General features: G+C 43.9%; 2 protein-coding genes across 6 annotated transcripts; one reads left to right on the top strand and one right to left on the bottom strand.

Moving 5' to 3' along the window:
* Positions 1–596: 596 nt before the first annotated feature.
* klhl22 (kelch-like family member 22) lies at positions 597–7,407 on the top strand. 5 transcript variants are annotated; one of them, XM_035735953.2, is made up of 8 exons: positions 597–1,104; positions 2,451–2,746; positions 2,851–3,016; positions 3,105–3,416; positions 3,712–4,121; positions 5,088–5,280; positions 5,587–5,820; positions 5,939–7,407. In XM_035735953.2, the coding sequence occupies exons 2-8, from the start codon at positions 2,526–2,528 to the stop codon at positions 6,266–6,268; spliced, it is 1,866 nt and encodes a 621-aa protein (XP_035591846.1). In that variant the 5' UTR covers positions 597–1,104; positions 2,451–2,525; the 3' UTR covers positions 6,269–7,407. The 5 variants fall into 5 exon arrangements, with proteins under 5 accessions (XP_035591846.1, XP_035591848.1, XP_035591844.1 ...); XM_035735955.2 differs by lacking the exon at positions 597–1,104 and adding an exon at positions 1,557–1,663; XM_035735951.1 differs by lacking the exon at positions 597–1,104 and adding an exon at positions 1,684–1,826.
* Positions 7,408–10,188: 2,781 nt separating this feature from the next.
* On the bottom strand, positions 10,189–12,841 carry LOC118357854 (T-box-containing protein TBX6L). Its single transcript, XM_052479977.1, has 6 exons — positions 12,250–12,841; positions 11,973–12,119; positions 11,736–11,806; positions 11,556–11,644; positions 11,236–11,455; positions 10,189–11,122 (listed from the first exon to the last, which is right to left on the bottom strand). The coding sequence occupies exons 1-6, from the start codon at positions 12,463–12,465 to the stop codon at positions 10,687–10,689; spliced, it is 1,179 nt and encodes a 392-aa protein (XP_052335937.1). The 5' UTR covers positions 12,466–12,841; the 3' UTR covers positions 10,189–10,686.

Here is a 12,841-nt window from a genome sequence, read left to right as displayed (position 1 = left end):
TTGAGGATGTGACATATATATAGATTGAACCTTTAGCTCTGTGGGAACTTGATGAGATCTCAAGGGATATAGTCTGGACTCTGGATGTGAAATAGAAATGGCAACTTCTGTCTTGAATCCAATGGAGGCAGCTGGGAACATTGGTATTCATAACACAGTAATCATGGATGTGAATATAATTTACCATACAGTTGCCAGGTTGATTACAGTCCACAATAACTGTACCACCATATTTGCTGTAAGCAACAGGTTCTTTCTTTGGAAATGATCTAGCTAAATGTCAGTTTTTCTCTTTCTTTAAATTACATTTGTAACAAAAACATGAGTTCACTCCAACAGACTTCCATCATGTGATCATAAAAAGCATGTCATTCTGTGAACATTTCTGTGGAAATTCTCCAGTAAATGGGTAGAATCTCAAAAATTCCCTGTCTAAAATAGAGCCGTTGGGTGCGTTCGAGCGGATCACTTTTGTCAAGACGTTGACCATCGTCAGTCGCCACCTTTCAGAGTGTGTTGCATTATGGACAAAGAAAATGGGTCCGACCTCCGACTACTCGTCGACTGTATGAACTTTATAAAAATCATGTGATCAAAGGTCATACAGATTCTGATGAAGTCACCTTCAAGTCGCTACAATGCAGCCATCAGCTGCATTATGGGATGCACTATTTGTCAACCAATCATTAGAGTGTTTTTTAGGCACGGGCATTCCAAGTCTTTTCGACGAGCTGGATCTTTTGGATACGTTCACCTAGAAGAGTAGTTCATTTGGCTCCTAAACGGGTCTTCGTTCAGTAGTGCATAGAAATGGATGAAAAAACATGAAAATGAGTCGCTCTCCTCACTACCTATTGTTCCTGCAGTGAGGAATTAACATCTTCACAGAAAGTTTTTCTAATTTATCCACAGATAATTGTCCGGAGTTCAAAAAGCAGTAGTAGCTGTATGGAAATCAGGCAGCCAACTGAATGGCTCTTTTCCGGATGTGGACCAAAAAGATCCATTCAAAATGAGCAGTTGGTTTTTGTTTGAAGCATGTGAACTTGGCCAAAAACGTGACTGAAACAGGAACAAACTTTGCCCGGATTCTGAAGCTACAAGGTATACAAATCATCTCTAACCAATAAATTGTACACACATTGTTTTAAGTTTGTGAGTGTGTGGTATGGGGTGATAGAAAAGTTTGTCGACATTTATAAAGAAGCACTTTTATCAACAAGGTTGACACTGCCGTGCTGATTTGAGGTTTGCTGTTGGAAAATCACTAGTGTCCCACTTTCGGCAGTCACAGATGCAGCTCCCCTGACTGACTTCACTGACAATTTTTGTCTAAGCTTAATGCTCGAACACACCCATTGACATAAACACAGGGTTGATAGAGAGGACATTTGTTTGAGGAAAGAGCGTCCTCTTCTGGTAAATCAACTAATCGGCATACAATCACATTTATTCCGCATCTGCCACATACAAGAAGTGTATTTCCTGTAGGCTATCCGTTCTTTTATATCTCAGTGAGACAATCACATATTGTGTCGCTTAATTTACATTTCAGACAAGCCTACTCACATTACATAATACCCTGTATAGTGCACAGGTGACAGTCTCCCCTCAGTTTCTTTCACAACATTAGCACGAATCACTGTGAATTCCAGCACAATAGGTACGCTATGCATTATTTCTGTAAAACAAACATTTAAGATAGTCATGCTTTATCATCCACTGACATTAGTGCGCGAAGAAATAATATTGTAGACGGAAATGACCTCACACGAAATGGGCGCATGAATAACTGAAAGAAACAGTAAACACGGCTGGCTAGCTAGGTATTTTTTATTTTATGTTTCCCCTAGTTATTTAACCACTTTGTTCAAATGGTAATATTGCTTTAGTTTCAACTAATCGAAAGTGAAAACAACTTAACTATTTTTCAACCGACTTGTAATTGCAGAAGAATGATATCGCAGAGCTGTGTTAATGTTAGCTAGCTAACTTAGCTTGCTGCTACGGTCGAAACGTCTGTTTTTTGAGAGTTCTGCTACACAACGTGCTTGTGTAATAATGACTCATGAACTAGCTAGGTAGTATACAGTATATAACTAGACCATCTTTGGGTAGCTGTACCATTTGTCACGTGATGTCTGTCTATGCTAGTGATGGGTATCGGAGAGGAATATCATAGGAATTCAATATAGCTAGTCATATAAGAAGTCAATTCTGTTCACTAGCGAGATAACTAGCTATTAACCTGGTGGTCTGTCACACTACTATTACCAGTGTAGTTCGTGATTTACATTCGTCTTGCTAGATCTTCAGATATGATTATAAATGGAAGAAGTATCTAGCATGATGATGTGTGCATGGGGTGTTAGCTAGCTAGTTATGCAACTGTAGCTACATGATCGTGTTTATTTTTCCCTTTCATGTTTCATCTCACCCAACCACATCAGCATGTGAAACATCATTGGAAGAGTGAGTATTAGCTAGTACTAGTGTGCCTAATGTGAGACAAGGAATAATCAGCAATGGCCGGTGATGGGGAGCTGAACCAAATGGGGAGCCCCACCAGCTCATCTGGCCAATGTGGCCGCCAGACATATCGAAGTTGTGCCCATTCCCGCAGCCTGTTGGATGGGCTGTTTGGCTTGAGGCAGGGTGGCATCCTGTTTGACGTAGTACTCATGGTGGAGGGCAAGCCCATCCAAGCCCATCGTATCCTCCTGGCTGCTGCATGTGACTACTTCAGGTAGGCCTGTCTGCCTGACACTACTTTCCATCTGCAAGACTTTAGGCAGTTCTCGCTTTGGGGAGAGGCTATTTCTCCCCTAACCCTGCCTGTGTTTTCTCCAGAGGGATGTTTGCTGGAGGTCTCAGAGAGACGCAGCTGACAGAGATTCCAGTGCATGGGGTGACCTACACTGCCATGACCAAACTTCTGGACTTCATCTACACATCGGAGCTTGAGCTAGACCTGGACAACGTGCAGGAGGTCCTGGTTGCTGCCACTCTTGTACAGGTATGTTCTTTTTTTGTGTGTCCTTTGGATCAAAGTCATATGTCTTGGGCTGTATCCCCCGGTGATCTTTGGATTTAATATTTTGTAGATTGAGGAGGTTATTGGCTTTTGCTGTGACTTCCTCTTTTCCTGGCTGGATGACAGCAACATCTTGGAAGTTGACAAGCTGGCTGATGTGTATGGGCTGCAGCAGCTGGGGGCCAAGGTGCACTCCTACATCCTGAGGAACATTCAGACGTTCTCTCGCACAGAGGTGTACCGCCAGCTTCCCCCAGAGAAGGTCCTCAGTGTGCTGAGCAGTGACGAGCTGGAGGTCAGCTCAGAGAACGAGGTGTACGAGGCAGCTTTGCACTACCACTACAGCCCAGAGCAGGTGGAGACAGACCAGGTGTCCCTCCAGGTAAGGCCAGCCGGTTAGTCAGCCACTCGCTTTGAGACATTTGAGGCTGTTTGCCCATAGTACTGCCGTATATCAGAAGCAGTAAAAGAATGCATGCCCTCCGCTGGCCATTTTGTACTACATGAAAATCCAATAACTTTGAAAGCTGTTTCACGTTTGACCACCAGGCTTGTATAGATACATGGCTGGTGAATGGCACCATGATATCAGAGATGAACAAACTCAGATAGGCCTTTGTGTAGGGATGTGTGGAACAGACTGTTCTGCACCATTACTCATTCTCCCCCTCCCCCAGGACAATCTGAGGATGCTCGAGGCAGTGCGTTTCTGCCTCATGGACAAACAGGTGTTGCAGAGACTGTTTGGGCGGCTGAATCAGTGTCCACTGAAGGACTTTGTGGCAGCTGCACTGCGTTACCACGAGCAGGAGCTTTGGCAGCCCATCCTGCAGGGCCCCCTCACCCAGCCCCGTTCCAACTTCAACTGCATCCTTGGCTTCGGAGGTATGTTCTCCTCTGGCTCACTGACTGAGAGCGAAGAATTGTTCCAGGTCTATCACCCTAGCTGGGGTGAGTGGAGGACACTCACGGCTGCTCAAGCCCCCCGCATGTCCAACCAAGGTATCGCTGTGCTGAACAACTTTGTCTATCTGATTGGGGGAGACAAGAACACCAGTGGCTTTCGTGCAGAGACTCGCTGCTGGAGGTGAGACACAATAGCATAGGCAGATCCACTTTAACAGAGTATCGATCTGATCATTAGGTCTGCTGTCATGATCTACTGTGTGATTCTCTTAACTATCTACCATACAGAGCAGAATGCAGTGTCTAACAATGAAAGAAGCCACTGTATAGAAGTAAAACTGTATTCTACACTACTTAGCAAAAAGGCAGTAACTGCTCATAGCGTGGAGAAAAATGCTTTAATTTACCTTAGTTTCACAGTAACTTTACTGCTAAAATGACCCCCATTTTCTCCAAAACACAATACAATAGAGGCAGGATACTTGTCCACATGATTAAGCATGTATTTAAAGTAGAAAAAATGACTAACTCAATTTCAACCAAATTAGCAGTTACTGCCTTTATGCTTGGTAGGGCAGTATTGGGGCGGCAGGTAGCCTAGTGGTTAGAGTGTTGGGCCAGTAACTGAAGGTTGCTAGATTGAATCCCCAAGCTGACAAGGTAAAAGTCTGTCATTCTTCCCCTGAACAAGGCAGTTAACCCAAGGCCATCATTGTAAATAAGAATTTGTTCTTAACTGACCTGTCTAGTTAAATAAATAAAATTAAAATGCATTCCTATTATAAAAGAGTAGGCTACATGCATAACAACAGACAGGTGTCAGCTCAAAATGCCATCTGACTGATAAGTTGTTCTGTGTTGAGTTCCCATGTAATTGAATTTTAACTCTAATTTGCTCAAAAAGGTCTGTTTACTGCTGACTGTTCTGGAACTTGTTTTTCTTTGGATTTAAATCACTGCAGTTGAAACTTTGCAATAATTTTGCATGACAAATATCACAAAAATGCACGTTCAAAATATTACTAATTGCCAATTAATTAGCATTCCCCTTTTTGCCATTAATTAGCATGTCCTCCTTTTGACATTTGACATGAATTAATGAAAAGACATGATATTTGATCTCAAGCACTCAGTCTCCTCCTCTTAGATATGACCCTCGCCACAACATCTGGTGCTCCATCAAGCCCCTGCAGCAGCAGCATGCAGACCACTGTGTGTGTGTGCTGGACGGACACATCTACGCTATTGGGGGGCGTGACTACAGCAATGAACTGGAGTGTGTAGAACGCTACGACCCACACACCAACACCTGGGAATATGTGGCAGCCCTCAAGAGAGAGGTACGATCACGTCATGAAGAGCAAAACCTCTAAGTATGCACTCACATTGTCCATAAGAGGGTGCTAGATATTCACTGATATCTATTTGTCAGTGTATCAAAGTATGGAGGGAGAAGGGGATTTATGAGGAACCTTCCATGGGGTTAAACAACAAATAGGACCAATTCACAATTTGTGAGAATAATCAAATAAATATCGATTTCCTCCCTGAATGAGCTATTCTTGATATTCCGTGGCCCTTTGTTCTTCTTTTTTTTAATGTTGTGCCGATCCTATGCCTGAATACTAGTCTAGTCTTCCCTCTAGGTGTATGCACACGCCGGAGCAGTCTTGGATGGCAAGATGTACGTCACATGTGGGCGGCGGGGAATGGCGTACCTGAGAGAGACATACTGTTATGACCCCCAGCACAACCAGTGGGCAGAGTGTGCAGAGGGGCCGGTGGAGCGGGCATGGCATGGTATGGCTGCTGTCAATGGACGGGTCTATGTCATTGGTGGCAGCAATGATGAGCGAGGGTACCGCCGAGATGTTCTCCAGGTACCGTACCTCCACTTACCAATGGTATTCAAAGTGACTGAGCAACAATTTGTAATGCAACAAAGGCTTGAGGTGTGAGATGTAAAGTAATGTACTAAGTTACTGGTCTCTTATCCAGGTGGCATGCTACAGCCCAGCAGATAACTCTTGGTCTGTGATGACTCCTCTACCAGCTGGTCATGGGGAGCCTGGTGTGGCAGTACTCGGCAGCCTCATCTACATACTTGGTGGGCGCTCTCATGACAAGAGCAACCGTATGAAATACGTGCATGTGTATAACACAGAGGCAGACCTCTGGGAGAGTGGGACAGCATTTGAGGATCGTATCTCCGGCCTGGCAGCCTGCGTGGTGCTCCTCTCCCGTGCTGTGATTGATCAAGCCAAGAACTGGGAGCAGCGCACCAAGGCATCCTGGGAGGAGGTGGATTTGGACAACTCTGAGGACTGACTGACTGACGTGGTACTGACTGTGGAGGAGGAGACTAGAGCAGTGTTCAGAGGTGGCATTGAACTGAATCTGAGGGGAATCTGTTATTTGCTGAATCTTTTATTTTGCATGCAAGGCTGAATGAATCCTTGTGGTATTTCCCTAGCTTGTTTGATACAGTGGTGATGGGAGGGTAGTCTCTCCCTGCATGTTGACCACGCTGAGTGCCTCTGAACCAAAGTGTTAACCAAAACCTTTTGCCTCTTTCTCTTGTGTTGTTGCTCCAACATCTGTACTTCTGTAGGCCATCTCCTGTCTTTGCAGCTTGCCCTCACTTTGACCTGAAGACGTTTCTGCGTGTGTGTCTGCCAGATTGACAGATTAAGGTGACTTTACCACTTTGGTCTATCACTGCTGTTCCCCCTTTACTTTATACAAAGAGGAGAAGAAAGAAATGGCCTTTTTTTGGAACACTTCCTCCACAAAATCATACAAATGTTTCACAGCTCTTCAACTTAACATTACAACCAGTTCAAATGAGGCACAGAGGGATATTCATTGACTATGCAATGATTTTATGAGGAGGAGTACTCAAATGATCACGGTTAACAAAATCTATAATCTCATATTTAGTTTGACATTTTAGACCAAATAATAACCTTTGCTTTTACAATATCATTAGATATATAATATTTCATTTGTTTAATGTTGCACTTGTGAAGGAAACAGGCCATTAATTTGCCAGCTTGGAAACCGTTTGTCTAGTTCTGTTGAGCCGGATTCATGGTTTATGTTCCAATATTGGCCCTTATAACCACTGGTTATTACTATGATATCATGAGAATGGCATTTACTCATCATGAACTTAAAATGAATAATGATTAATTTGTCTTATTTCCACACTGTGCCTTGTTTTCTCTGTTACACTTAAGACAGGGTTTCCTGTTTGGTTAGAAATGGGCCTTTAATAATGTGCCTCTTCTATCACAGTTTATCAAATTGTTGTTGAGGAAAGAACTCACTAATTGTTGACAGTGGATTTGAATAAAGATGTAGTAAACATGTGATTATACTACAGTTGGTACACATGAAATCATCCAGAATATTTTACCCTGCATCTCCGTAATAAAAACAAGATCATATTCTAAACCCCAAGACAACCGTTTGCCTATATATGTGACTTTTTACAGAGCAGCAAATAATTGTTCAGAGTGATTTAGTGAATAATTACTACTAATTCATGTAGTAATCATTTATTTATTTGCAATTTCCTTTATGTCCAAAGGAATTCCTCTATATACTGAGATTTACATGGTATTGACCAAGCCTGAGTGGTTGTCTGTCCTCTCAAGGTGGTTGTTGTTGCCTATATCCTTCATCCCTCCCAGTCTCAGCTAGTTCCTCTCCATTTGGTCCTATAGCCCATTGACTTTATGAAGCTTGACTGCTGCTTTCTTCTCCAAGGCTGTTTCATCTGCAAACCCCCATCATCCCCCAGTCAGTCCCCCACTCTTTATTTCACACTGTCATGCCAGTCCCTGGTGTGTCGTTTTGGTCTGCTGATGTGCCTTCTTGTTTTGGACATCCAGCTCAGCTCGCACAAACTGCTACGTTTTCATGGTGTCCATAAACGGCAATCTATTCATTTTGACACCACTGACCACCTGGGGAATAATGAAGACATATGTCACGTATTTGGCATTGTCAGAGAGAGCTGAGGCCTTTAAACACTTTAGAGTTAAGGTCGATTTAGAGCTCTTTGCTTGTCCATTATTAGAGCTATTAAAATGCTGACATTTCCTGGGTGGTGCTATCTTGAACAGTTTATGCAGAGTGGAATGTTGGACGTGAGTGTCTTGGGGGTTGTTACATAAGATAAGTGTTTGTGCTCTGTCCTGTCCTACTGCTGGTGATGAAAAAGGAAGGTTGGGACAGACCTGGGGAGGCAGCTCTGCACTTGAAAAGGGTCCTGCTGACCATTTGACATCTGTCGGGAGGAAGTGGGCCGGGCCTAAGTCCAACCCCCAGAACATCACACTCCTCCACCCAGTTAGGTCATGTTGAGGAGCATGCATGGATGTAAACTATCTATCAGCACTAACATCAGCCTGTCTTCTGATTATCTCAGTCAACTATACAGCATGTGTTCTGTATGACCGTTCATTGATATCTGTTTGGCTGTAGAAATGGGCACAGTATTTAGATTATAGTCCAATAAGACAAATGCCCTATCAGTTCTTTAACATCACAGATGTTGCTTGCTATTCTAATATTATTTGTAAAATGAGAACACTGGGGGAGTAATTATTTGTGGTGATTTGGGTCACAGTTATGCAACACTGGGTCACTTTGAACTCTGGTAATTGAACCTAAAACATTGTGTGTTTTAACTTCCAAGTTAATTTTCATCATGTTAAATCAATGTAGTATATTGAAGAGGTGTTCTTAAATCAGTATTTGTTTTTAATTCCAGTAGCGGTACATACCTGTACTTAAGTCTGTGGTACTGCCCTGTCCTGACAAAAAAACACAAACAGGATATTGGGGGAGTTAAACTTTTAAAAAAAAATCTTCTTCCTGTATTCTCCTGTCAGCCATAGCCCAAACCATTTCCCACCCTCAAGTACCAACAGTCTGCTGACTCAGCATCTCCTCCTAGAATAAAGGATGGGGAATGGAATATGCTCCTGGCATATCTCTACTAGACCAGAGAATAGATCAAATAATGTTGCAATTCACTCCAAAGTGCTCTCACTTGGATTGGATCTCATTCGATAGCTGGGGCCCCAGCGATCTATGACTGTCCAGGATATTTTAATTTCATTACAGTGATCTTCTCTGCCACTACATTTCCGCCACATCAAATAATCAGTAATGACTGGGATGACACTACTGTAACATGACTCACTGAGATCAATTCTAAAGTTAAATTGGGACCTTTATACAGAAAGTCCTCTATTCTTCTCCCGACACCAACACTGTCAGATAGGGTAAACAACGTGCGCATCATGTATCAGCTGGGTAGAGTGAGTTCATCAGGAGAGGAGGGCGGGAGAAAGGGAGCCAAAGATTTTCCTCACTAATGTCACAAAGAGCCTACTAATGAATTGAGCTGAGTAAAAGCCCTTGGCAGCATTGTCCCCTGGAGGACGACTCCCACCCTCCCTCCCTCCCGGGCTTTACGGCAGTCATTAGCAGCTGACATCCGTGAAAAAGGGCCATCAGGCTGCTCTGTGCTTGCTGCTGTGAAAGGAAGCCAACTGCCCCCAATTTTCATGCTCTTAACGCTCGTTCAGAGGGAGAAAGATGACCGTGGCATGTTTTATTACGCAAGTGGGTAAATCTCAGCAGGTGAAGTCACTCCCCTGGCCAGAGGCACAATAGTGCAGGGTCTTTAATGCATGCTGAGCCAAAGGAAACCGGAGTGTGGTCCTCGTTAGGTCAACAAAGGTAAAATACAAACACCAAAGTAGGAAGTGTTGCTATGTGATTTTCAAAAGTGCAAAGACACAGATGAACAAGGTTATGGAGTGTGGATAACAGTTTACCATCTTTAATTCTATATCCTATCAACCTGGACCTGCATTAGGTAATCTATTTTGACCTCAAAATCTGACAGCAATAATCAAATCCGAGAGAACTGAACTCATAGAAAACAGCCAGTGGAAAGTCCCGATATCCCAAGAAGGGCGATTGATCAAGGCCCAAATTCAGTTCAAGGCTCGTTCAGAGGGAGAAAGCGCTATGATATACTTTTTTTTAAAAGGTCATTTATGCTTGAGCCGACCTGCGCAGAGTTTACCATTAATGTGATCTCCACAAACGTTAAGGAAAATGCCTTTAAAAGTTGCGTTGACTGCTGTATTGTCATGCACTATAATGCACCAGGCTCCCAAGAAATGAATGCTTCATTAGCTTTGAAGAAAACAGTGAAAAACAGTTAGAACCTTTTTTTAATTCCATACAGATGATATTAACATATCAGTAAAGCAATTTATTACACACAAAATGTTTTTATTTTTTACAAAAATATTTACCAGGGAGAAACTAAATCCAAACACGAAATAAATAGACAATTCAGAAATAAACATACATTTCACTGGGAGGAACGCATACATTTTCAGGCCTTAGGCCTAAAGACAGTTGTGATATCAAACCAGTCCACACCACTACTCTGGTAAGTCATTCTGAAGTATATTGTCTCTGTTCCACTCCGTTATTCTCTCTGCTGGTTGGCATTTCTCCTGACCCAGGTCCTTCTCTTTCAGCCCCAGCATGCTGTAGTATGGCCGTGAGCTCTGGATCAGCAGTCAAGGTGTGGTGTTGGACTTGGGACAGAAGAAACACAGGTATGACGGCATAGTAGCATTTATGAGGTCTCGCTGAGTCACTTGTGAGACTGCAGTCCTTCTCTTTTGGGAGAAACTGAGGAGATGCTTTCACCAGCACGAGTAAGAGAAGAGTGGGTACTGGCTCCACTCAGCCACATTGCCATGGTGATATCCGTGGTGCACAGCCGGGGTACTGTAGTCAGAGGGCAGGTGGTGAGGGGGAGGGTACTGGACGGGGCTGGGGCCGCTCCACTGGCCCAGGGTCTGCTCGGTGCTGTAAGGGGTGTAAATGTGGTGGCTGAGGACCCCTGGCTTGCCTGCCTGGGCCATGTTGAGCACCCCTGTGTAGTCCTGGTGATGTCCTGCAGAGGGCTGGGTGCCACAGGAAGATGGTCCGATCTCATGGGTAGAGGGCTTGGAGGCCTCATGCTCTGGGACTGTGGCTACATCAGAGACTCTGGACTCAAAGCTGGCGCGTCCAGAACCCCCGTTGCTGCTGCCTACGCTGGAGGAGGGAGATGGAGACTTCCCGTATTCATGGAACCTGAGGACAGAAGAGAAGGCAGGGTGGTTGTCAGTGTTATCTGCTTTGATGACAATGTAGCAGTGAGATATACAGCAGAATGAACATGACAGATAGCATGCTGTGGTGCCTACCTGTAAGGCTGGTATGAAGCTGGGGCTGGTACTAGCTGCTCTGCATTGTACATTTCTCTGGCGTCAGGTCCAGGGGGTGAATCTGTCCGGACGTGGTGGCCATGCTCCCTCTCAGGCCCCCAGGGGGAGTAGCGTTCCTCTTTCACCACTTCCTCCTCTTTGGTTTTGGGGAGTTCTGCTTGCTCTCCTTCATATCCTTCAAATGATGACCTGGGGAAGTCTGAAAAACACACATGACATCAGACCCACTAAGCTCAGGGAAGAACTATTTCTACATGAAGGGATGAGTAATTCGGTCACCAAGTGGTGAAATCCAATACCAGGAGGACTGTCCTCATCTGACTCTCTGCTTAGACAATCCATTTTCTTTGCTTTATTCTCTGGGCAGGCTGGGTTTCTGTTAGCGCGCCTGCAGCGGGAAAGATAATAGGGCCGATCATTAGTGAACTTATATTCAAGACAAGCATATAATAGAACAATAGTTATAGTAACTATTCTACCTTTTCGTATTAGTTCCTTCGTCTCTAAAGCCTTTCGCAAATGGGTTGTGGTCGATTTTCAGCTTGGTTATCTAGGGGAGAAAGAGTTGCTTTAAACACCTAGTGCCTTGTTACCAGATGCTTGCTTGGGGAAATAAAGGGTTTACCAGGGAGAAACTAAATCCAAACAGTTAATAGTTAAAAAGATTACATAATTTATAAAAAAAATGCTCTGCCAGTGACTGCAGTGAGACTGACCTTAGTGTTCTGGTAAGCAGTGACGGAGGTGAAGGAGGTCTCGGGGAAGGTAAAGGTCTGGAATACACTCCAGCGTACACTGTACATGTCGTCTGCCTGGACAATGTGGAAGCGCGGGTGGTAGCGATGCATGGAGTGCAAAATGATCTGATAGAGATGCACAGTTAGTTTAGTCACTGGAACAATGACAACGCTTAATATCAAAGTTAAATAATTTGCCAATGCTCATAGAAGAAGTCTATATCTATTATTACAGAGCTTGACAATGCCTTCTTACATGGCCATGTTGGTCTAGGGTGTTGTTGGTAAGCTTGAGCTTGAGGAAGGACACGGTCTGTTTCATCCAGTGGCTCCCAGGGGCTGGAGAGTCTGGATGCAGGTACGTCCGGCAAGGGGGCTGTGGCTCTGCTTTTCCAGCCACTTCCCATTTCTCTTTATTCCACTGGAAGGAGACCAAGAAATTGAGTAAAAACAAACTTTGTTTATCTGTCATACAAGGAGGGTGAGGTGATTTTCAGAGGATCCCTGCCTAACTTTAAGGAGGCTAACTAAAAGAGAGAGTGATAGTTTGGCTTGCACCACCCACAGAGAGAAGGGGGCAAACAGCAGGGGATAGAACAACAGGAAGAGATAATGTGATGCCCTGTGATGTCCAATGTCAGAGGGGTGATGAGTAGAGGCTGGAGTGGAGCTGGATCTCGTCTGGAGATGCTGGCCATTAGAGAAAAGCTATCGCTAATGTCAAGATTGTTTTTTACAAGCCGGGGTTGTGTCATTTCTAAATGTAAAATTCTCCATGATTTCAATGATTTTGCTCATGAAAGACAATGGATATGTATTAAAGTGAAAACATGCTAAAGGTTCTTACC

The sequence above is a fragment of the Oncorhynchus keta genome, chromosome 25 (assembly GCF_023373465.1).
Source record: "Oncorhynchus keta strain PuntledgeMale-10-30-2019 chromosome 25, Oket_V2, whole genome shotgun sequence".
Classification (NCBI taxonomy): domain Eukaryota; kingdom Metazoa; phylum Chordata; class Actinopteri; order Salmoniformes; family Salmonidae; genus Oncorhynchus; species Oncorhynchus keta.
The sequence above is the reverse complement of the archived record's forward strand: the minus strand, read 5'-3'. Positions and strand labels throughout refer to the sequence as shown.